Raw genomic sequence first — 22,758 nt, 5'->3', positions numbered from 1 at the left:
TATGGGTTGTCAGTTGTAGTGGCAGCCTTTGTGTGAATATGTTTTTTGTCACTGTGACCTTGACCTTTGACCTAGTGACCTGAAAATCAATAGGGGTCATGTGACAGTCATGATCAATGTACCTATGAAGTTTCATGATCCTAGGCCTAAGCGTTCTTGAATTATCATCCGGAAACCTTCCTGTGGATGGACAGACGGACCGACATGAGCAAAACAATATACCCCCTCTTCTTCGAAGGGGGGCATAAAAACTGGTTGACTCAAAGAAATTTAGGGACAGCGCTAGCCCTGGTAGATAGACCCCATGACATCAGTACATAATATAATCTGCAAATGTGGTCCTAAACTGCATCCAAGAACTATTCACTGTGACCTTGACCTTTGACATAGTGACCTCAAAATCAATAGTGATCATCTGCCAGTCATGATCAATGTACCTATGAAGTTTCATGATCCTAGGCGTAAGCATTCTTGAGTTATCATCCTGAAACCATCTGGTGGACAGACCCCATGACACCAGTACATAATATAATCTGCATATGTGGTCCTAAACTGCATCCAAGAACAAGTCACTGTGACCTTGACCTTTAACCTAGTGACCTCAAAATCAATAGGGGTCATCTGCCAGTCATGATCAATGTACCTATGAAGTTTCATGATCCTAGGCCTAAGGGTTCTTGAGTTATCATCCGGAAACCATCTGGTGGACGGACAGACGGACCGACATGTGCAAAACAATATACCCCCTCTTCTTCGAAGGGGGGCATAAAAATAGTTGGACCATTATGAGCTGACAAGTGTGCCTTTGTCCACCCTAAATGTATGCTGCATATCAAGTTTCATCCAAATTAAGATTATAAGTGTCCGAGAAAAGAATATACTACAGAATATATTAGAAGGGCTGCTCATGAAAACAACATTGTGCTTCCCACAATGCCTGAAGCCAGTCTCGCTTTTGCTCGTAAATGTTCGGTTATCGTCGTGGGACTGTCATTAACATGGCATATATTGTCACACATAAAACAAGAGCACCGCATAACGGGTGCCACACTCGGCTGCGAAAGCTTGTCAGATTTTTTTTTTTTTTTTTTTTTTAAAGGACGGCGGACGACGAGCAGGCTATGACAATACCTCTTGCCTCACTAATAAAAACTAGCAATTTGTATGTCGTTAAATATTTGTTACCAGACCACATCTGGTCTTGAAATTTTGGCTATTGCTATAAGGCAAACTGATTTTTCATGTGTTCACTTTATTTTTCGAAATATTTTACGAAATTTGTGTAGATTTTAAGTGTCTGTGGGGCTTTAAGAGAGAATTTTGATTCAGACCTTAGCAAACTCAATTCCATCAAAATTAGAAAATGGACAGCCCTGCAAAGCAACGTTCATATAAACCACGCTTTTGCAATGCAAACAAATAAATAATGGAATATTAAAAGCACAAAAATAATTTGCTTTTCTTGAGGGTTTCTGCCAAATGGCTTCTTAACATTTGATTAAGGTAGCTCACATTGACAAATAGCAGCATGTTGCTGGAAGGACATCTTGTAGACAGAGTCAAGCTGGTTCTCACTCACTCGGCAGAGAAGAATCTGTGGGTAACATTCATGATAGTTATTATTTCAGGGAAACATTATTAACTAGAAATGGCAGGGAAGAGGCCGATGCGTATCCCCACGCTGCATGTTTGACCCAGGGGGCACCCCAGGGTTGGTAATGGGGCCATGCATAGTTGAGATCGACCGTATTGTCATAAATCTCTTATGAACATCTCGTTCAGTATAAATTTGACATAAATCGGTGTAGAAATAAAGAAGTTATAGTAAAAGGCAATTTTGTTTGGGCTTGGTCTATGTGGGCGGGGGCCCCCCAGTGTTGGTAATGGGGCCATGCATAGTTGAGATTGACCGTATTGTCATAAAAGAGGTTCAGTATCAATTTGAAGTAAATCGGTGTAGAAATGAAGAAGTTATAGCAAAATGCAATTTTGGGTGGGCGTGGTCTATGTGAGCGGGGGCGCCCCAGGGTTGGTAATGGGGCCATGCATAGTTGAGATTGACCGTATTGTCATAAGAGATGTTCAGTATCAATTTCAAGTAAATCTGTGTAGGAATGAAATAGTTACTGTAAAATAACAAAAAACAAGAGCTGTCAGAGGACTATTCGAGTACTTGACAGTATAACGTAAGCCATCAAGGAGAGGATGGGGGGGGGGATATAATGTGTGTGTGTGGTCATTTAATAGATGATCTTTCAAAAATAAGGAAAAATAAATATTTTTTTTTTGGGGGGGGGGGGGGGGGAGATTCTGGGGTGGGGCATGGGGGATGGTTTGGGTGGAGTGCATTGTGGTATGTCAGGTAAGTGTTGTTTTGTCAAAGTATGAATCAAATGTGATCATAGATAAAGAAGTTACGGCAATTTAAGCAAAATGTTTAATTATCTAAGTATAAAAGGGGCCATAATTCTGTCAAAATGCTTAATACAATTGTCTGCTCTTGTTTAAAGATTGGGATCATGTTGGTAAAGAAGTATGCAAAATATGAAAGCAATATGTCAAAGGAAATAGAGAATATTTGAGGTGGTATGCAAACTTTAACATAGATTTATCAATAATATGCATATTTTAAGAATAAAAGGAGCCATAATTCTGTCAAAATGCTTGATACAGTTGTCTGCTCTTGTTTATAGATTGTGGTCATGTTGGTTAAGAAGTATGCCAAATATAAAAGCAATATGTCAAAGGACATAGGAAATATTTGGGGGTAGTACGCAAACTTTAACATTTGCACGCTAATGCTAACGGGAACGGCAACGCCGGGGTGAGTAGGATAGCAGCACTATATATGTTTCATATATAATAGTCGAGCTAAAAATGAGTGAAAATCTCTGACCCAGCCCCACCCCAACCCCCATAACTTTTGACCCAGGGGTCGGATCAAAATTCCAAATAGTGCAGGGTCGCACATATGCTCATAGCTGCCATGTGTGTAAGTTTCATGGTTCTAGTGCTTATAGTGTAGGAGGAGATAGTGGCCAGGACAGACGGACAGACAGAAGACGGAGATAACCACAATATCCCCACACTTTTCAAAAAGCGTGGGGATAACAAGAGTTGTTAGAGAAGCAGTGATGGTCTATCTAGGTTAAACACAATCTGCATATGAATTATCTACTTTGGTCAAGATATCTGAGGATAGTGCCCTCAATTTCTCTTTGACAGAGTTTAATGTTTTTCAGAGTTCATATCTCTATTAGTAAATTTAATGTGTTTTGAGTCTTACTTTACAGGCAGCTTTGTTTGACCGCGCCAGATAGCAGTTGGTGCAGTGCTTGACTACAGATAATGGATGGTGAATTCGATTCCCAGCCTGGCCACATAATGTGTGCAGCAATCAGTCATACAACTATTTCTAAGGCCATTCTAACCAAAGCTATGCTTCAAGAAGGTAAGAAGTTCAAGTATGAGTTACTGATGTAAGTATATGCACAAAGAATTGATGAATCACCTAACCCTAACAAGTGCTCAAAAGTTAACTTACTGCTGCAATATGACTGGCATACTGTTTTTTAAATAACATTCTATCAACAACAAAAAATGGCAGCACCTTTGCCTCAAAGTTGTTGAAGGACCCAGGCACTGGTGGCTGTCCTACAGACTCATAGATGAGAAAGTCTTTTCTGCAAAAACAAGCAAATTATTGAATGGATATCCCCCGCCAATATGCTTCTGGACACAAAAATATTATATTTGACATTCAAAAAAGCATTTTTTCAAGATACAAAGGGCCATAACTCTGTTATTAACAGATGGTGTACAATGCCATTTGGCGTGCATCATCCCCTTATCCATATATATACTAAAACCAAGTTTCAATGAAATCCGCCAAAGCACTTCCAAGATATTGCTCCGGACAGACGGAGAGACGGACGGAAGGACGGACAACGCCAAAACAATATCCCTCTGGCGATGGCGGGGGATAACAAGGCATTTTTAAGGGTGAGTGTACTAATATGGGGGGGGGGGGGTAGTTCCTCTACAAATATATTTTTTACTCAAGAAACTGTTTCATGAATCAATACAATCTTTTTGTATGTAATGCTTCTTTGATTGCAAAACATTCACATTTTTATTTAAAACACGTTGTTCTTTTTTGTTGACTATACTATGTATTTTAGGCAGCATGTTTATCTTAATACTTAATTGTAACAAACCAAAAACAAATTATTGAAAGGACTTATTTTTAGAGGTTTAGATAATGAAAGCTCACAGAACAAAATGCCCATATAATAACTGCTGTAAGCATTTGATCACATACATGCATGATTTTCTGGCCTGTCAGTTCTGCTAATGCTTATTATTCTGATTATAAATTGATCCATAAAAGCGTTAGAACAGCGCAAACCAAATATAGTTTTGAATATCATTTAAGGGACATAATTATTAACAAGAGGTGTGTTTGTGAAACACAATACCCCAAAGTGCATTTTGAAGTCACACAATAGCTTTATCCCCATTGATAACATCATTACAAAGTTACTGAAAATTAATATTTGATAAACTTATGGGCAATTGACAGTAAGTAAGTCATGAAGGTTCACTCACACATCAAAAACAAGAGGGCTTGAAAGGCCCAAAGTTGCTCACCTGAGATAACAAGATATTATTGGGACAAATCTTCTGACCAAGTATCATGAAGACCGCCCCTTGGAAGCCATGTTTTTCAAGCAAACATAATTGTTTTCGAACTCATCCAAGATCTCATTGAGACTAATCATCTGACCAAGTTTCATGAAGAATGGACAATAAATGTGGCCTCTAGAGTGTTAACAAGGTTTAACTAAAGCCATATAAGGGAAAATGCCCCGCCCCCTGGCGGCCATTTTTTTCAACCAAAGGGCATCATTATAAACTCTTCCAAGATATTATTGGGATGACTCTTTTGACCTAGTTTCATGAAGATTGGACAATAAATGTGGCCTCTAGAGTGTTAACAAGATATTACTACAGCCATATATAGCCATATAAGGAAAAATGCCCCGCCCCTTGACAGCCATGTTTTTCAAGCAAAAGTTACCATTTTCAAACTCATCCAAGATATTATTGGGACAAATTTTCTGACCAAGTTTCATGAAGATTGGACAATAAATGTGGCCTTTAGAGTGTTAACAAAATTTTACTGTAGCCATATAAGGAATAATGCCCCGCCCCTTGGCAGCCATGTTTTTCAAGCAAAAGTTACCATTTTTTAAACTCGTCCATGATATCATTGGAAAAAATCTTCTGAGCAAGTTTCATGAAGATCAGAAAATAAATGTTGACTCTAGATTGTTTACAAGGTTTTACTATAGCCCTATAAGGTAAAATGCCCTGCCCCCTGCCAGCCATGTTTTTCAACCAACCGGCATCATTTTCAAACTCGTCCAAGATATTATTGGGTTGAATCTTCTGACAAAATTTCATGAAGATTGGACAATTATAAAATGTGGCCTCTAGAGTGTTAACAAGATTTTACTATAGCCATATAAGGAAAAATGCCCCGCCCCTTGGCAGCCATGTTTTTCAAGCAAACGTTACCATTTTTGAACTCATCCAAGATATCATTTGAAAAAATCCTCTGAGCAAATTTCATGAAAATCGGAAAATAAATGTGGACTCTGAGAGTGTTAACATGATTTTACTACATTTGTATAATAGCCATATAAGGTAAAATGCCCCGCCCTCTGGCCGCCATGTTTTTCAACCAACCGGCATCATTTTCAAACTCGTCCAAGATATTATTGGGATGAATTTTCTGACTAAGTTTCATGAAGATCAGACGATAAATGTTGCCTCTAAAGTGTTAACAAGATTTTACTATAGCCATATAAGGAAAAATGCCCCACCCCTTGGCAGCCATGTTTATCAAGAAAACGTAACCATTTTCGAACTCAACCGTCATATCCAGAAAACACTTGTTCTGACCAAATTTCATGAAGATTAGACCAAAAATGTGACTTCTAGAGTGTTCACATATTTTCACAATATGCATATAGAGAAAACATCCCCGCCCCCTGGCGGCCATGTTTTTAACCGATCTGGACCATTTTCAAACTCGTCTGAGATATCAATGAAACCAATGTTTCCACCAAGTTTCATGATGATTGGGCAAAAATTGTGACTTCTAGAGTGTTCACAAGGTTTCTCTATAGCCATATAAGGAATACTGCCCCCCCCCTGGCGGTCATGTTTTTCAACGAATCCAAACCATTTTTGAACTCAACAAACATATCATTTAGTCAAATATTTTGACAAAGTTACATCAAGATTTGGCATCAAACTTCTACAGTGTTCACAAGGTTTTTCTATGTTTTGACCTAGTGACGTAGTTTTTGACCCATCATAACCCAGTTTCAAACTCAGTCGAGGTATCAATGGGACAGATTTTCTGACCAAGTTTCATGAAGATCAAACAATAAATGTGGCCTCTAGAGTGTTCACATGGCAAAATGTTGACGACGCACAGCGGACAAAAGGCGATCACAAAAGCTCACCACAACTTTGCAAAAACTAAATGGACTAAGCACAACTTGAACTTTCTCTTTTAATCATGCACGTTGACTCACACACAAAAAACAGGTAAATATCTGGAAGCAATCTAAACACAATAACCCCAACTGCACTAATTGAAGCTCCATTCAGCAGCTATCTTGGAGAAAATTGTAAATTCCAACTTCAACATACTTAAATCAATGGACCGGAATTTCACACTTAATCCGTAGGTCATGTAGACTAACATGTGCACATACAAAACAAGGGACAAAATTGTCACAAAACCAGGTTTTCATTGTGAAAAAACAATCTGATAAAGGGAGAAAACTCAAACTGAACTTTTGAAATGAACAAACAAACAAAATTAACCCCCTTTGTAAGTTTGTTTTAAAAAAATATATATTTTTAGTCGTGGCGACCTTGACATTGGAGATATTGACGTGATTCTTTCGTGCGACACACCGTCCTATGATGGTGAACAAATGTGCCAAATGATTTTAAAATCTCACAATGAATGACATAGTTATGGCCAGGACAAGCTTGTTCCGCCCGCCCGCCAGCCCGACAGCCAGCCCGCCCGCATTCGCCAATCTAATAACCAGTTTTTTCCTTCGGAAAACCTGGTTAACAATCAGCTCAATATCTGAAAGCGTTGCTTAAAAAATCTATGGAAAACAGTTATTATGGAGAAAATGTGCAAGTCTAAGGCTCATCAAAAATCAATGGACCAGTCCAAGGCCCATAACAAAATCTTACCGCAATGAAACTCACACTTACAGATGAAGATTGAGTTTCATTGTGTTAAGATTTTGCACTTTGTGGATAGACTCACACATAAAACAAGGGCTGTTTTTAAAACATGTATGCCCTGATATGGGCTGTCAGTTGTAGCGGCAGCCATTGTGTGAATTCATTTTTTGTCACTGTGACCTTGACCTTTGACCTAGTAACCTGAACATCATCTGCCAGTCATGATCAATGTACCTATGAAGTATCATGATCCTAGGCCTAATTATTCTTGAGTTATCAGGAAACCATTTTACTTTTTCGAGTCACTGTGACCTTGACCTTTGACCAAGTGACCTGAAAATTAATTGAGGTCATCTGCTAGTCATGATCAATGTACCTATGAAGTCTCATGATCCTAGGCGAAAGCATTCTTGAGTTATCATCCGGAAACCATTTTACTATTTCGAGTCACTGTGACCTTGACCTTTGACCTAGTGACCTGAAAATAAATAGGGGTCATCTGCCAGTCGTGATCAATGTACCTGTTAAGTTTCACGACCCTAGGCTTAAGCATTCTTGAGTTATCATCTGGAAACCATTTTACTATTTCGAGTCACTGTGAACTTGACCTTGGACCTAGTGACCTGAAAATGAATAGGGGCCATCTGCCAGTCATTATCAATGAACCTATGAAGTTTCATGATCCTAGGTCTAAGCGTTCTTAAGTTATCATCCGGAAATCATCTGGTGGACGGACCGACGGACGGACAGACCCACCGGCAAACGGACCGTCCGACATGTGCAAAACAATACACCCCCTCTTCTTCAAAGGGGGGCATAAAATTAAATCAGCTGAATATCTAAACAAGAGGGCCAAGATGGCCCTAGTTCGCTCACCTGAGAGGAGTCTGTTCATTCAATCTTTACCAAACATCAAACTTGACCTAGATATTGTCCAGACAAACATCCTGGTCAAGTTTCATCATTATTTAACCAAAACTCTGGTATATGGAGTGTTTGTTTTTTTTGTAAGATTTGACCTGGTGAACTATATTTTAAGTTGACCCCTCCTTACCAAACATCAAACTTTGCTTACAAAAATAAATATTATGACCAAGATTCATAAAATCTGAAACAAAATTGTGACCTCTAGAGTGTTTACAAGGATTTTGTATAACATAATGAAAATTTGGACAATCTAAGGGCAATAATTACGGCATTAATTATGTGATATATATAAAACCAATCTTTTTACCGAGTTTCATGATGATTGGGAAAAACATGTGATTTCTAGAGTGTTCACAAGCTTTTTTTACTATATATAAATATAAGAAAACTGCAACCCCCCCCCCCCCCCACCAGCCATGTTATTCAACTGACCAGAACCATTTTCGAACTCAACTCTCATATCAAGGAAACAAATGTTCTGACCAAATTTCATGAAAATTGGGCCAAAAATGTGACTTCTAGAGTGTTCATGTTTCACTAAATACATATAGAGAAAAATGCCCCGCCCACTGGCGGCCATGTTTTTTTAACCAATCTGGACCATTTTCAAACTCGTCCAAGATATCAATAAAACTAATATTTTGACCAACTTTCATGATGATTGGGCAAAAATTGTGACTTCTAGAGTGTTTACAAGATTTTTATATAGCCAAATGAGGAAAACTGCCCCCACCCCCCGGCAGCCATGTTATTAAACTGACCGGAACCATTTTCGAACTCAACTATCATATCAAGGAAACGTTCTGACCAAATTTCATGCAAATTGGGCCAAAAATGTGACTTCTAGAGTGTTCACATGTTTTCACAATATACATATAGTGAAAAATGCCCCGCCCACTGGCGGCCATGTTTTTTCACTGATCTGGACCACTTTCGAACTCATCCCAGATATCAATAAAAACAATGTTTTGACCAATTTTCATGATGATTGGGCAAAAATTGTGACTTCTAGAGTGTTTACAAGGTTTCTCTATAGCCAAATCAGGAAAAATGCCCCCCCCCCCCAGCAGCCATGTTTTTTAACTGACTGGAACCATTTTCGAACTCAACTCTCATATAAAGGAAACAAATGTTCTGACCAAATTTCATGAAAATTGGGCCAAAAATGTGACTTCTAGAGTGTTCACATGTTTTCACTATATATATATAAGAGAAAAATGCCCCGCCCACTGGCGACCATGTTTTTTCACTGATCTGGACCATTTTCACACTTGTCCGAGATATCAATAAAAACAATGTTTTGACCAACTTTCATGATGATTGGGCATAAATTGTGACTTTTAGAGTGTTTACAAGGTTTCTGTACAGCCAAATAAGGAAATTGCCCCCCCCCCCCCCGGCAGCCATGTTATTCAACAGCCCGGAACCATTATCGAACTCAACTCTTATATCAAAGAAACAAATGGTCTGACCAAATTTCATGAAAATTGGGTCAAAAATGTGACTTCTAGAGTGTTCACATGTTTTCACTATATACATATAAGAGAAAAATGCCCCGCCCACTGGCGGCCATGTTTTTCCACCAATCTGGACCATTTTCGAACTCATCCCAGATATCAATAAAAACAATGTTTTGACCAACTTTCATGATGATTGGGCAAAAATTGTGACTTCTAGAGGGTTTACAAGGTTTCTCTCATAATATCCAAATAAGGAAAACTGCCCCCAACCCCCTGGCAGCCATGTTATTCAACTGACCGGAACCATTTTCAAACTAAACTCTCATATCGAGAAAACAAATGTTCTGACCAAATTTCATGCAAATTGGGCCAAAAATGTGACTTCTAGAGTGTTCACATGTTTTCACAATATACATATAGAGAAAAATGCCCCGCCCACTGGCGGCCATGTTGTTTCACCGATCTGGACCATTTTCGAACTCGTCCGAGAAATCAATAAAACCAATGTTTTGACCAACTTTCATGATGATTGGGCAAAAATTGTGACGTCTAGAGTGTTTACAAGATTTCTCTATAGCCAAATAAGGAAAACTGCCCCGCCCACTGGCGACCATGTTTTTCAACGGACCGGAACCACTTTTAAACTCGACCAACATATCATTAAGGCAATCATTTTGACAAAGTTACATGAAGATTGGGCATGAAATGTGACTTCTAGGGTGTTAACAAGGTTTTTCTTTTTTTTTACCTAGTGACCTAGTTTTTGACCCAGCATGACCCAGTTTCGAACTTGATCGAGATATCATTGGGACAAATCTTCAGACCAAGTTTCATGAAGATCTGACATGAAATGTGGCCTCTAAAGTATTTATAAACCAAATGTGGACGACGGACGGACGGAAAACGGACAAAGACCGGTCACAAAAGCTCATCTGAGCATTTAGGTAAGCTAAAAACTTTTCATAAAAAACTTCCAGAAAACTGCATGAATATTTGAAAGCATTTGTGTAAAAAAAACTCCAAGGCGAATCGCTTGGTCAAAATTCAATGGACAAAAATGAAACTCACACTTCGTCTGCAGGTAGTCACATACCAAATATCAGCTCAATATCTGAAGGAGTTCAGTAAAAACCTCCTGCAAGCATTTCCAAGGCTGAGGCACTTAACTTTGCCAAAAATCAATGGACTGGACCTAAACTAACACTTCATCTTACATCATGTAGGTAGAATCACATACCAACAATCAGCTCAATATCTGAAAGTGTTTTGTAAAATACCTCCGGAAAACAGTTTTTATAGAGAAAAGTCCAAGGCTCAGGCATCACTTTACAAACAAGAGGCCCATGATGGCCTGAATCGCTCTACTGCTATAAACACTGTGCAAGTTTGGAAATAATAAGATGGAAACTGTGTACTTAATCGCGCAAACAAGGAGAATTTTCTCAAATACAAGGGGAGATTATTGTGTACTTATTTCTCCGATACTGCTCATATTCAATAGGGTTCAAGTCCTCATCAGCGTTTTTTTTCCCCAAAGGGCAAAGGTACCTGTACTCCTTCAATTGGGAATTTTTCGGGTTGTGAAATCTTCGAATTGGGAAAAAACGAGTCGCGAAATCAATGAATTGGGAAAAAGTCGAGTCGCAAAATTGATGAATTGTGAATCTTTAAAATGCATCTTCTCTCATTAGGGGCTATATTCTGCATCACCAAGCATGTTAAGCTCTAGGTTTTACTATAAAAACTACTAGTGATGATATTTTGACAATCATATCATGTCATGTGAAAATTGTGTTATTGCCACTTCAGTAGGAATGTGCCTGTCAATGGAAAAAAAAATCTTCCTGTAATAGGCATTATCACTGAGGATGCATAAAAAATAGTATTAATAATTTTGTTTAAGCCCTAAAAAGTCTCACAAGCCCTGCAATGTTTTATGCGAGTCAAATTAAAAATTTAAAACACAAAACAAAAACAACAACATTGGAACTTGAAGTTGGACTGGTTTGAAATCTTTCAACAATAGACAGTGAGAATAGCCACACATAACCAAAATGAGTTTTTAGAGTGGAATGCTTTGATAACTATTTTTAAAAGTTAGTCTTATATTTTGTTTTGATTTTTTTTCAAATCATCAAATAAGATATTAAGATCATCTGTCATAAAATGCTAATGTATATGTTGCAAATAACTATAGTATTTTACACACGTGTCTCATTATTTTTAATTTTATGTTAAACTTTTATTTGTTTACATCCGTGTCCGAATAGTTTGTCCGGATTTGTCACTTAAAAAACTAAACATAGATCTTAAGTAATATGAGCATTTAACTCAATACGTTACGTTTTTTTTTAATGTCAACAAAAATTAGTGTTGAGAAAGTTTATTGATGTAAGGAAGACTGGTCTTTTCGATGGAATTCTTTCACGGGAAAATCGATCACTCATCGCAGTTAAGTAATCCAGTCACATTTTACACAACAGTTAGAGTTGCCCCCCTTTGAAAAGTTTTGTTTACTTTCTAAGCAACGATGACCGGCGAAAATAAATGGCCAAAAATGAATGGCTCGACGATTTTAAAAGGTATTTCCAGCAAAAATAAAAGGCATTGGCTATTGGGAACGGCACCTAGGATCCTTGGGAACGGTAGATATGGAGATTGGGAAAGGTCCGGTGCTTAAATTGGGAAGCCTCCCGTAGGCTTTGGGAAAGGTACCGTTCCCTGGTACTAGTTAAAGAAAGAAAAAAAACGCTGCTCATTGATATAAAGATACTGTGCAAATTTGGAAATAATTGGATGAAAACTTTGCAATTAATTGCGTAAACAAGTGGGATTTCAAAATTTTCTCATCTTCAAGGGGAAGTCATTCTGGACTTATTGCTTCGATATTGCTCTTTTAAACAAGGGCTGTTTGTAAAACATGCATGCCCCCAATATGGGCTGTCAGTTGTAGTGGAAGCCATTGTGTGAATACATTTTTTGTCACTGTAACCTTGACCTTTCACCTAGTGACCTGAAAATTAATTGGGGTCATCTGCCAGTCATGATCAATGTTCCTATGAAGTCTCATGATACTAGTCGTAAGCATTTTTGAGTTATCATCTGGAAACCATTTAACTGTTTCCATTCACTGTGACCTTGACCTTTGACCTAGTGACCTGAAAATTAACAGGGGTCAACTGCCAGTCATGATCAATGTTCCTTTGAAGTTTCATGATCCTAGACGTAAGCATTCTTGAGTTATCATCCCGAAACCATTTTACTGTTTCAAATCACTGTGACCTTGAACTCTGACCTAGTGACCTGAAAATCAATAGGGGTCATCTGCCAGTCATGATCAATGTTCCTTTGAAGTTTCATGATCCTAAACGTAAGCATTCTTGAGTTATCATCCGGAAACCATTTTACTGTTTAGTCACTGTGACCTTGACCTTCGACCTAGTGACTGAAAATCAATAGGGGTCATCTGCCAGTCATGATCAATGTTCCTATGAAGTTTCATGATCCTAGGCGTAAGCATTCTTGAGTTATCATCCGGAAACCATTTTACTTTTCGAGTCACTGTGACCTTGAACTTTGACCTGAAAATCAATAGGGGTAATCTGCCAGTCATGATCAATGTACCTATGAAGTTTCATGATCCTAGGCTTAAGCATTCTTGAGTTATCATCCGGAAACCGTTTTACTGTACCCAGTAACTGTGACCTAGACCTTTGACCTAGTGACCTGAAAATCAATAGGGGTCATCTGCCAGTCATGATCAATGTACCTATGAAGTTTCATGATCCTAGGCCAAAGCGTTATTGAGTTATCATCCGGAAACCATCTTGTGGACGGACAAACCATCTGGTGGACGGACAGACCGACATGTGCAAAACAATATACCCTCTCTTCTTCGAAGGGGGGCATAAAGAGGGTTTGAGTCCTCATTGATACAAAGACACCATGCAAGTTTGCCAAGAATTGGATGAAAATTATGGACTTTATCACATAAAAAAAATGATTTTTTTTTCTCAAATTCAAGGGGAGATAATTCTGGACTTAGGGTTTGACTCATCATTCAGATAAAGACACTGTGCAAGTTAGAAAATAATTGGATGAAAACTGTGGATTTATTGAGTAAACAAGTCTTATTTCACAATTTTCTCAAATTCAAGGGGAGATAATTTTGGACTTTTTACTCTGATGTAACCCATTTTCAATAGGGTTCGCGTCCTCATTAATATAAAGATACTGAACAAGTTTGAAAAGAATTGGATGAAAACTGTGGGCTTTATCGTGTAAACAAGGAAAAGTGTAACGCACGCACGGACAGACGACAGAAACCACGCCATGACATAAGCTCTTCAGGCCTTTCGCCAGTAGAGCTAAAAATCAATAGACCAGAACCGTGTTTAACACTTCATCTGTAGTTCATGTAGGTAGATTCACAAACACCAAAAATCTGCTCAATATCTGAAAGCATTGTGTAAAAGACCTCTAGAAACAGAATGCTAGATGGACTGCTGTATGGCCCGGGGGGGGGGGGGGGGGGGGGGGGGGGGGGTAATTTCCTATATACGGGTTGTGCCGATTTTATGGGGTGTGTTTTTCGACTAAAATTATAGATATGGGTATGGTTTTGAGCATCTAAGTATAGATATGGGTATTGAAATCAGAAATTTGCTTGTATATAAATGCTTATAGATTTGAAAGTAACAGTATCAAAATGGGTATGATAAATGTCATTCTTGTATATAAATGGGTATCAAAAGTAAATTTCAGTAGCGGAAAGATATAATAGCAAATTCAATAAGTATACTGTATTGATATGAAAGAGATTGAAATTCTAGTATGATATGTGTCCACTTTATCAAATTCTAGTATTTAAATGGGTAGGTTTTTCAATCTTCTTGTATTGAAATGGGTCCACTTTCTCAATGGTATTGTATACAAATGGGTATGCTTTTTCAAAAATCTTGTATCAACATGGGTCTACATTATCAGAGTTCCGGTATAAGAATGGGTTACATTTCAGAAGTCTCAGCGGGACACCCCTACCCTAAAATTTGGGAAGTTTCCCCCCCCCTGGGGCTGTATGCCACCCTACCAGTGGAATAAATTTAATACTTAAATTACCGCATATTATCAAACATTTTCTCTCTTAAACATAATAGGTACACATTTGTTGTATAATTTGTTTTTACTAATTCCCTATGTCATTCAGACTTTTAACAGTTTCTACACAGGAATTGTTTTTATGCTCTTATATAGTTTATACACGTAAACAAAATATATACTTAAAAAATAAAACTTGAAGAATAAATAATAAACATAACCAAGTACTTTAAGACATTTACCTGTACATGCGTGACAATATCTTCATGACCTCATGTTCGTTCCAATCCTGAAATTCATTGATACATACAAATCCATCAACAATTCTGTCCATGAAACCACAAGTGAAAGGTCACAGCTACAGAGATAACATATTGAATAGGAGCATTTGACAATGAATATGACCACAGATAAGACCATCACACAGTGCAAACAAAATAAGCATTTACAACGAATATTGCCCAGGTTATGGTTATCATAGGATATACAAAACCTATATAATGAACTAGATATGTTCATTAACTCAAAGTATGTCTGTATCTGTATTTATGAAGTGAAATGCTTTTAATGCTTAATCAGTAAAGTAGTTTAGCTTCATGCAACCAGCTGTTCACAGTTTATTAATAAACAAGTGATTGCCAAGCAATATTGTCCCCTACCGGTGAAACTCCACCATTGTCAGTAATTTTTATACATATATTTGTTGCCATAGCAACCAGAATTCTTGACGTAGGAACAAAATGAAATGACGTGCATAATCTCCATATTGCCATCTATCCATTTTTCAAGTTTCATGAAAAAAATATGAAGAACTTTTGAAGTTATCGCAGGATCCAGAAAAGTGTGACAGACAGACTGATTGACAGACTGACTGACGGACAGAGCGCAAACCATAAGTCCCCTCCGGTTGCACCAGTAGGGGACAATTTATACTCATTTGGCCACAGATTCAATCTTTAGGAACAAAAAGGCCCTGAGGCAGTTGCCTGAGCCCCAAGACCTTATCAAAAGAACTAAAATGTTTTAAGCAGGCTTTGTATTTTTTGGTTACATGGCTTCTAACATTCGTTTCAACATGAACCTTTTTTTTATCTGGGCTTAAGACAGTTATTGGAACTAGTTCTATAGGCATGCAACCACCGCACCACCATTTGCAAATAAAAACTCACAGACAGTGCATTGAGGTTTTTTGCTAATTTTGGGCTCAGAGTCAGCCCAATTCCCTATCTGTAAAATAATATAATTATAAAACAAAATACCTAAATTTTACAATCGAATTTGAAAAAATTCTGTTTTTTGGTAACTTGTTAATATGAAGTAAAACATGTATTCTCATTTCTAATTGAACAGTATTTGTAAGCAAAATAAAAACATATATTTTCCCCATTTAAGGCTAAACATAACTGTTTTGTATAATCCAAAGGGCATTGTTCTTATTCCGAAAAAGGCGAAAACAAGCTCTTTGAAACATCACTATAGCTTGACGCCAAAATTAGTCCAGGACAAATAAAAAAGACATTGGTGAAAATAACATTGAACCTGATAGAATTGCAAATTAAATCAATCCGCAAGACAATATACTTTTAATTCTTTTAATTTACAATTTAAATATTAAAAAATTCACTGCTCATCATCTTCCGTTTTTGCAGTAATATCTGTCTTTTGTGACACCAAACAAGATCTGATGAAAGTCGGTGTGATAAGCGCCAGTATTCACACTTAATTGAAAAAATATAAGTAAATAAACAGTGTTATGCAAAAATAATCAAACTGTCCTAATGCAGTATGTGACCAGCTCAAGACCAGCCTGTGGTCTCATTAGCGGACTGGATAGATCAAGCTGGTCTGAGCAGTGGCCACATAACTTTGCCAAAAATCAATGGACATGAGCGCTACTCACACTTCATCTGAAGGTCATGTATGTAGACTGTAACATAAACAAAAGGCCCATGAGGGCCTGAATCGCTCTTCTGCTATAAACACTGTGCAAGTTTGGAAAGAATAAGATGGAAACTGTGTACTAAATCGCGCAAACAAGGAGAATTTTCTCAAATTTAAGGGGAGATTATTGTGAACTTATTTCTCCAATACTGCTCATATTCAATAGGTTCCAAGTCCTCATTGATATAAAGATACTATATAAAATGGGAAATTTATTTGAGCATTTTTTATCAATAAAATGGGCCAAATTGGAATGTTTTTATCAACAAATATTGACACAATATAGATACATCAGGCCTTTTCTTGGCCGTTTTGGAAAAAAAATTAATTCAGAAAGTCCACTGATTTGGGAAAGCCTAATTTAATATAACTCTTTATAATAATAAAAAAACATATATATTATAGTTATATACCTTGTTAGATGTTTATAAAATGAATTTGAGATATATATCTATCATGAAGCAGTTGTTTCAAAAAAAAAAAAAAAAAAAAATATTTTTTACATTTGGAGGGGATTTTTTCAAAAAAATTGGGGAAAAATATATACTATTTTTGGAGTGGAATGGGGCTGAATATTGGCCCCGAAATTGCCATAAAAAAACACTGCCTAGTGACCTGAAAATCAATAGAGGTCACCTGCCAGTCATGATCAATGTACATATGAAATTTCATGATCCTAGGCTTAAGCATTCTTGAGTTATCATCCTGAAACCATTTTACTATTTAATCACTGTTATCTTGACCTTTGACCTAGTGATCTGAAAATCAATAGGGGTCATCTGCCAGTCATGATCAATGTTCCTTTGAAGTTTCATGATCCCAGGCATAAGCATTCTTGAGTTATCATAAGAAAACTATTTAACTGTTTCGAGTCACTGTGACCTTGACCTTTGACCTAGTGACCTGAAATCAATAGGGATCATCTGCCAGTCATGATCAATGTACCTATGAAGTTTCATGATCCTAGGCATAAGCATTCTTGAGATATCATCCGGAAACCATTTTAACTGTTTTGAGTCACTGTGACCTTGACCTTTGACCTAGTGACCTGAAAATCAATGGGGGTATCTGCCAGCTATGATCAATGTACCTATGAAGTTTCATGATCCTAGGCCTAACCATTCTCGAGTTATTATCCTGAAACCATTTTACTTTTTAGAGTCACTGTGACCTTGACCTTTGACTTAGTGACCTTAAAATCAAGAGGGGTCATCTGCCAGTCATGATCAATGTACCTATTAAGTTTCATGATCCTAGGCCTAAGCATTCTAGGCCTAAGCATTCTTGAGTTCTCATCCGGAAACCATATGGTGGACGGACAGACCGACATGTGCAAAACAATATACCCCTCTTCTTCGTATAGGGGCATAAAAAGGGTTTGAGTCCTCATTGATACAAAGACACTGTGCAAGTTTGCCAAGAATTGGATGAAAATTATGGACTTTATCTCATTAAAAAAAACTGAATTTTCATTTTTTTTCTCAAATTCAAGGGGAGATAATTCTGGACTTAAAACTTCGATATTGCCCAGTGTCAATAGGGTTTGACTCATCATTCAGATAAAGACACTGTGCAAGTTGGGAAATGATTGGATGAAAACTGTGGACTTAATTGCGTAAACAAGCCTTATTTCACAATTTTCTCAAATTCAAGGGGAGATAATTCTGGACTTTTAACTCTGATGTAACCCATTTTCAATAGGATTCGAGTCCTCATTAATATAAAGACACTGAACAAGTTTGAAAAGAATCGGAAGAAAACTGTGGACTTAAACGCGTAAACAAGAAAAAGTCTAACGCACGCACAGACTACGGAAACCACGCCATGACATAAGCTCTTCAGGCCTTCAGCCAGTAGAGCTAAAATTCAGCTCTAGATTTGAAAGCGTTGCATAAAACTCAAAAAAAAGGAATGCTTGACTGACTGACGGACAGTCCACCTGCTACATGCCACCCTATCAGAATGTTATAACACAATAGTGGAACCTTGACAGTATGCCCTGTAGCACTTGAGAGATAATTACTTTTTTAAGTTACACATATATGGCATGCCTTATGTAGGATTTTGACATGTGTGCACATAAGTTGATGTGCCAACTTTTGAATAAACTGTAATAACAGTTTTTTTTATAGCCATTTTGAGATAAAGAGTCTGGTCACATTGGGATAGTTTTAATCGATAAAAGTGGCAAATTTGGGAATGATAAATTATCGACAAAATGGACTTAATTAAAGTTATAAAATTGTAAGATGTTTTACAAGAGCACCGCCTTGCGGGTGCAGACCGTTCTTGGGTGCGATGGTTGGACGGTATTTCAAAAATAAAATAATAAAAATAAAAATGTGTGCTTTAACCGTTTCAAAAAAAATTGGGGGTGGGTGGGGGGGGGTATAGTGTGAGGGTGTGGTGGTCATTTGTGAGATGATCTTAAAAAAAAAAAAAAAAAAAAAATTACGGGGGAGATAAGGGGGGGGGGGGGGGGGGGGAAGGTGAGGGGGGGGGGGAAGGAGAGGGGGGGGGAGGGCACGGGGGGATGGTTTGGGTGGAGTCTATTGTGGTATGTCAGGTAAGAGTAGTTTTGTCAAATTATCAATCAAATCTAATCATAAATAAAGAAGTTATGGCAATTTTAGCAAAATTTCATAATTTTACCTTGAGAGTCAAGGTCATTCAAAGGTCAAGGTAAAATTCAACTTGCCAGGTACAGTGAGTGAGTGAGTAACCTCATGATAGCATGAAAGTATTTGAAGTTTGAAAGCAATAGCCTTGATACTTTAGAAGTAAAGTGGATCGAAACACAAAATTTAACCATATATTCAAAGTTACCAAGTCAAAAAAGGGCCATAATTCCGTAAAAATGACAACCAGAGTTATGCAACTTGTCCTTTTACTGTCCTCTTGTGTAGTTTGCAAGTGTTCAAAGTATGAAAGCAATATCTATGATACTTTGGGGGTAAAGTGGACCAAACCACAAAACTTAAACCAAATTTTCAACTTTCTAAGTATAAAGGGCCCATAATTCCGTCCAAATGCCAGTCAGAGTAACATAACTTTGCCTGCACAGTCCCCTTATGATAGTTAATAAGTGTTGCAAGTATGAAAGCAATAGCTTTGATACTGTAGGAATAAAGTGGACCTAAACACAAAACTTAACCAAATTTTCAATTTTCTAAGTATAAAAAGGGCACATAATTCTGTCAAAATACCAGTCAGAGTTACATAACTTTGCCTGCACAGTCCCCTTATGATAGTTAGTAAGTGTTGCAAGTATGTTTAAAGCAATAGCTTTGATACTTAAGGAATAAAATGGACCTAAACACAAAACTTAACCAAAATTTTCAATTATCTAAGTATAAAAAGGGCACATAATTCTGTCAAAATGCAAGCCAGAGTTATCTCAGTTTTCCTGCCCAGTCCCCTCATGATAGTATGTAAGTGTACCAAGTTTGAATGCAATAGCATTGATACTTAATGAGAAAAGTGTACCTAAACGCAAAACTTAACCGGACGCTGACGCCGTCGCCAAGGTGATGACAATAGCTCATAATTTTTTTTCAAAAAATAGATGAGCTAAAAATGCTTCAAAATTGAGAATACAAGTATTTTCAGTATTATATTTAGTAAGGTTGAACTTAAATGGATGGGAGTTGAACAAAATATTGAGATTTAAATACAACAAGAGGGCCATCTTTTTTTTTACAAGGCCTTGTTCATTGCGAAACGGTAGTTGAAAATTCAGTACTCTAGAGCAAATTAGATTGGTATTCTTCTGTTTACTTTTGCAGTGTGAGCATATGATTAATTCTGATTGAGTACTGTCCATTTGCATGTTTATTTTTGCAATGCAAACATTTGCAAGTAAAGCTAATTCTAAATGTGTTTACAAGGTTTTTGTAAGATTTGGACATAGAAATGTGGCCTCTAGAGTGTTTACAAGGTTTTTCTATAGCCAAATAAGGAATACTGCCCCGCCCACTGGCGACCATGTTTTTCAACGGACCGGAACCACCTTTGAACTCAACCCACATATCACAGTGCTCCAGCTAGGCCTAAATTATTTTTTTTACATACCGTGAGACCGCAGTCATAAGTAAAGATTTTTTACCTTCAAAATTTGGTTAAAATTACGGTATCGACTTATGAGGTCGACCATGACAAAAATTAATGAAATACGACGAAGATTGATCCCCGCGGCAATTGTTGTTGTTGTTGTTGTAAAAAAAACTTGTTGATCTAGGACACATATGAAATGTCTTCTTTTAACTGATACTTACCAATTAATATAACCACAGTTTGCAACGTTTCAATTGTTTTTATTTTCATAATTTAATCCAAAGTTTTCATGTTAGCAGGTGTTTTTTATAGCTGATCGCGTAAACAAAAGATCAGGTCATTTTTAAAGTCGAGCGATAATTGGCAACCTATGTGAATTGACAGTTTTACGTCATCAAAGGAAAGCCACTTCCTGTCATGAAGCCATAAAGCATCACCCTTCTCGCTGATAAAATAAGATTCCTTTAATTTGTGAAGCAACATGTTTAACCAATCGTGAGTTTGTTATTCACTGGTAATCGTTCAATTATGTTTGAGCACATGCATAGCTCTGCCTTTTAAACTGTTATGTAAAACAAAGGTGGAGTTAGCGGTCTGTTGGTTATGTCAATCATTGTAATAAAAACGTGTTTTACCGAGGAAGTATCAATTGTTTTGATAGTCAGATTAAAAGTGCAAAGATTTAATTACAGTGATCACAGTGTGTCATCGGATTATAGGTTTGTGGATTATTACTAGCGTGGACAATTACTTTAGTGCAAACTTTATAACTAACACATTTGATTTAGGATAATGCCTGGAAAACGCAAACGCCATGCGTATGACAATGCGTTTAAAATACGTGTGATAGAATTTGCAGAGCAATCAAATAATAATAGTGCTGCTGAACGCGAGTTTGGTGTATCGTATGTCGTTGTTGTGTAAATTAAAATGTACATGTATATACGTCTTGATTTGCTTTGTTGTTGATTTTGTTTTTATGTGGTTTATAATGATTTTCTTGTCTTTATTTTTATCTATTATTTTTGATTTCCTAAATATATATCGTATTGATTATATTACACAATGTACATAATACACCTGTCCGCTATGCCTACGTCCCACAGGGCTATAATGACGTCATGGTCTATGTATAGAATAAAAACTTCCTGTACATTTAAAATGGCGTCTGTTTATGAAATTCGTGGACAGACAATATCTGACTCTTCTAATTACTTGGACATATTCAAAATCTCCGATTTTCGTATCATTTTTTACCCCCCGACTTATGAGCGGGCAGACTTAAATTACTGGATTTTTACGGTAATGATGATTAATAAATCTCTTACAATACATTGTAATTAATGTATTCCTCATTGTAGACATTATATTTAAATTGTTTAATAAATATGGAAATAATATATTCTAACAAATATTAATAACATATAAAAGCATTCCAGTAACGCCCGCGCGCTGCAAAGTGCCCTTTTGACAAAATACTGCGCGTTTTAAGTGCCCTTGTGACAAACAAGAGGGCCATGATGGCCCTGAATCTCTCACCTGACTAACCAAATACAATCCCATCCCAGATTTCATCAAGATAAACATTCTGACCAAATTTCATAAAGATAAGATGAAAACTGTGACCTCTTTTGTCTACACAAGGTTTTTCTATTATTTGACCAAGTGACCTAGTTTTTGACCCCAGGTGACCCAAATACAATCCCAACCCAGATTTCATCAAGATAAACATTCTGATCAAATTTTATAAAGATTGGATGAAAACTGTTACCTCTATTGTCTACACAAGGTTTTTCTATTATTTGACCTTGCAGGGGTTTTTTTTAGAAAAAGGGGAAGACGCTGGACGCTGGGTAGAAGGGGAAAATAGAGCGCGAAAGAGACATATTTGGGGAAAAAAAACTGTTCATTTCAATGTCTATAACTCACCTACAGACTTCAGGGGGATTTTTTTAAGAAAAAGAGGCATGTCTCTGACCTTTTTGTTCTTAAACAC

At 37.1% G+C, this 22,758-nt stretch overlaps 1 protein-coding gene across 2 annotated transcripts in view; it reads right to left on the bottom strand.

Annotated features, from left to right (window-relative positions):
- Positions 1-22,758, bottom strand: part of LOC127880156 (OTU domain-containing protein 4-like) — a 183,025-nt gene that overhangs the window by 130,283 nt on the left and 29,984 nt on the right. For both annotated transcript variants that reach the window (XM_052427389.1, XM_052427390.1), the window contains exons 3-5: positions 15,011-15,057; positions 3,611-3,683; positions 1,513-1,594 (exon numbers count right to left, since the gene is read on the bottom strand). In XM_052427389.1, the coding sequence (XP_052283349.1) occupies positions 1,513-1,594; positions 3,611-3,683; positions 15,011-15,057 (202 nt within the window). The remainder of the gene's footprint in view (positions 1-1,512; positions 1,595-3,610; positions 3,684-15,010; positions 15,058-22,758) is intronic.

This window comes from Dreissena polymorpha, chromosome 4 (genome assembly GCF_020536995.1).
Source record: "Dreissena polymorpha isolate Duluth1 chromosome 4, UMN_Dpol_1.0, whole genome shotgun sequence".
NCBI lineage: Eukaryota > Metazoa > Mollusca > Bivalvia > Myida > Dreissenidae > Dreissena > Dreissena polymorpha.
The sequence above is the reverse complement of the archived record's forward strand: the minus strand, read 5'-3'. Positions and strand labels throughout refer to the sequence as shown.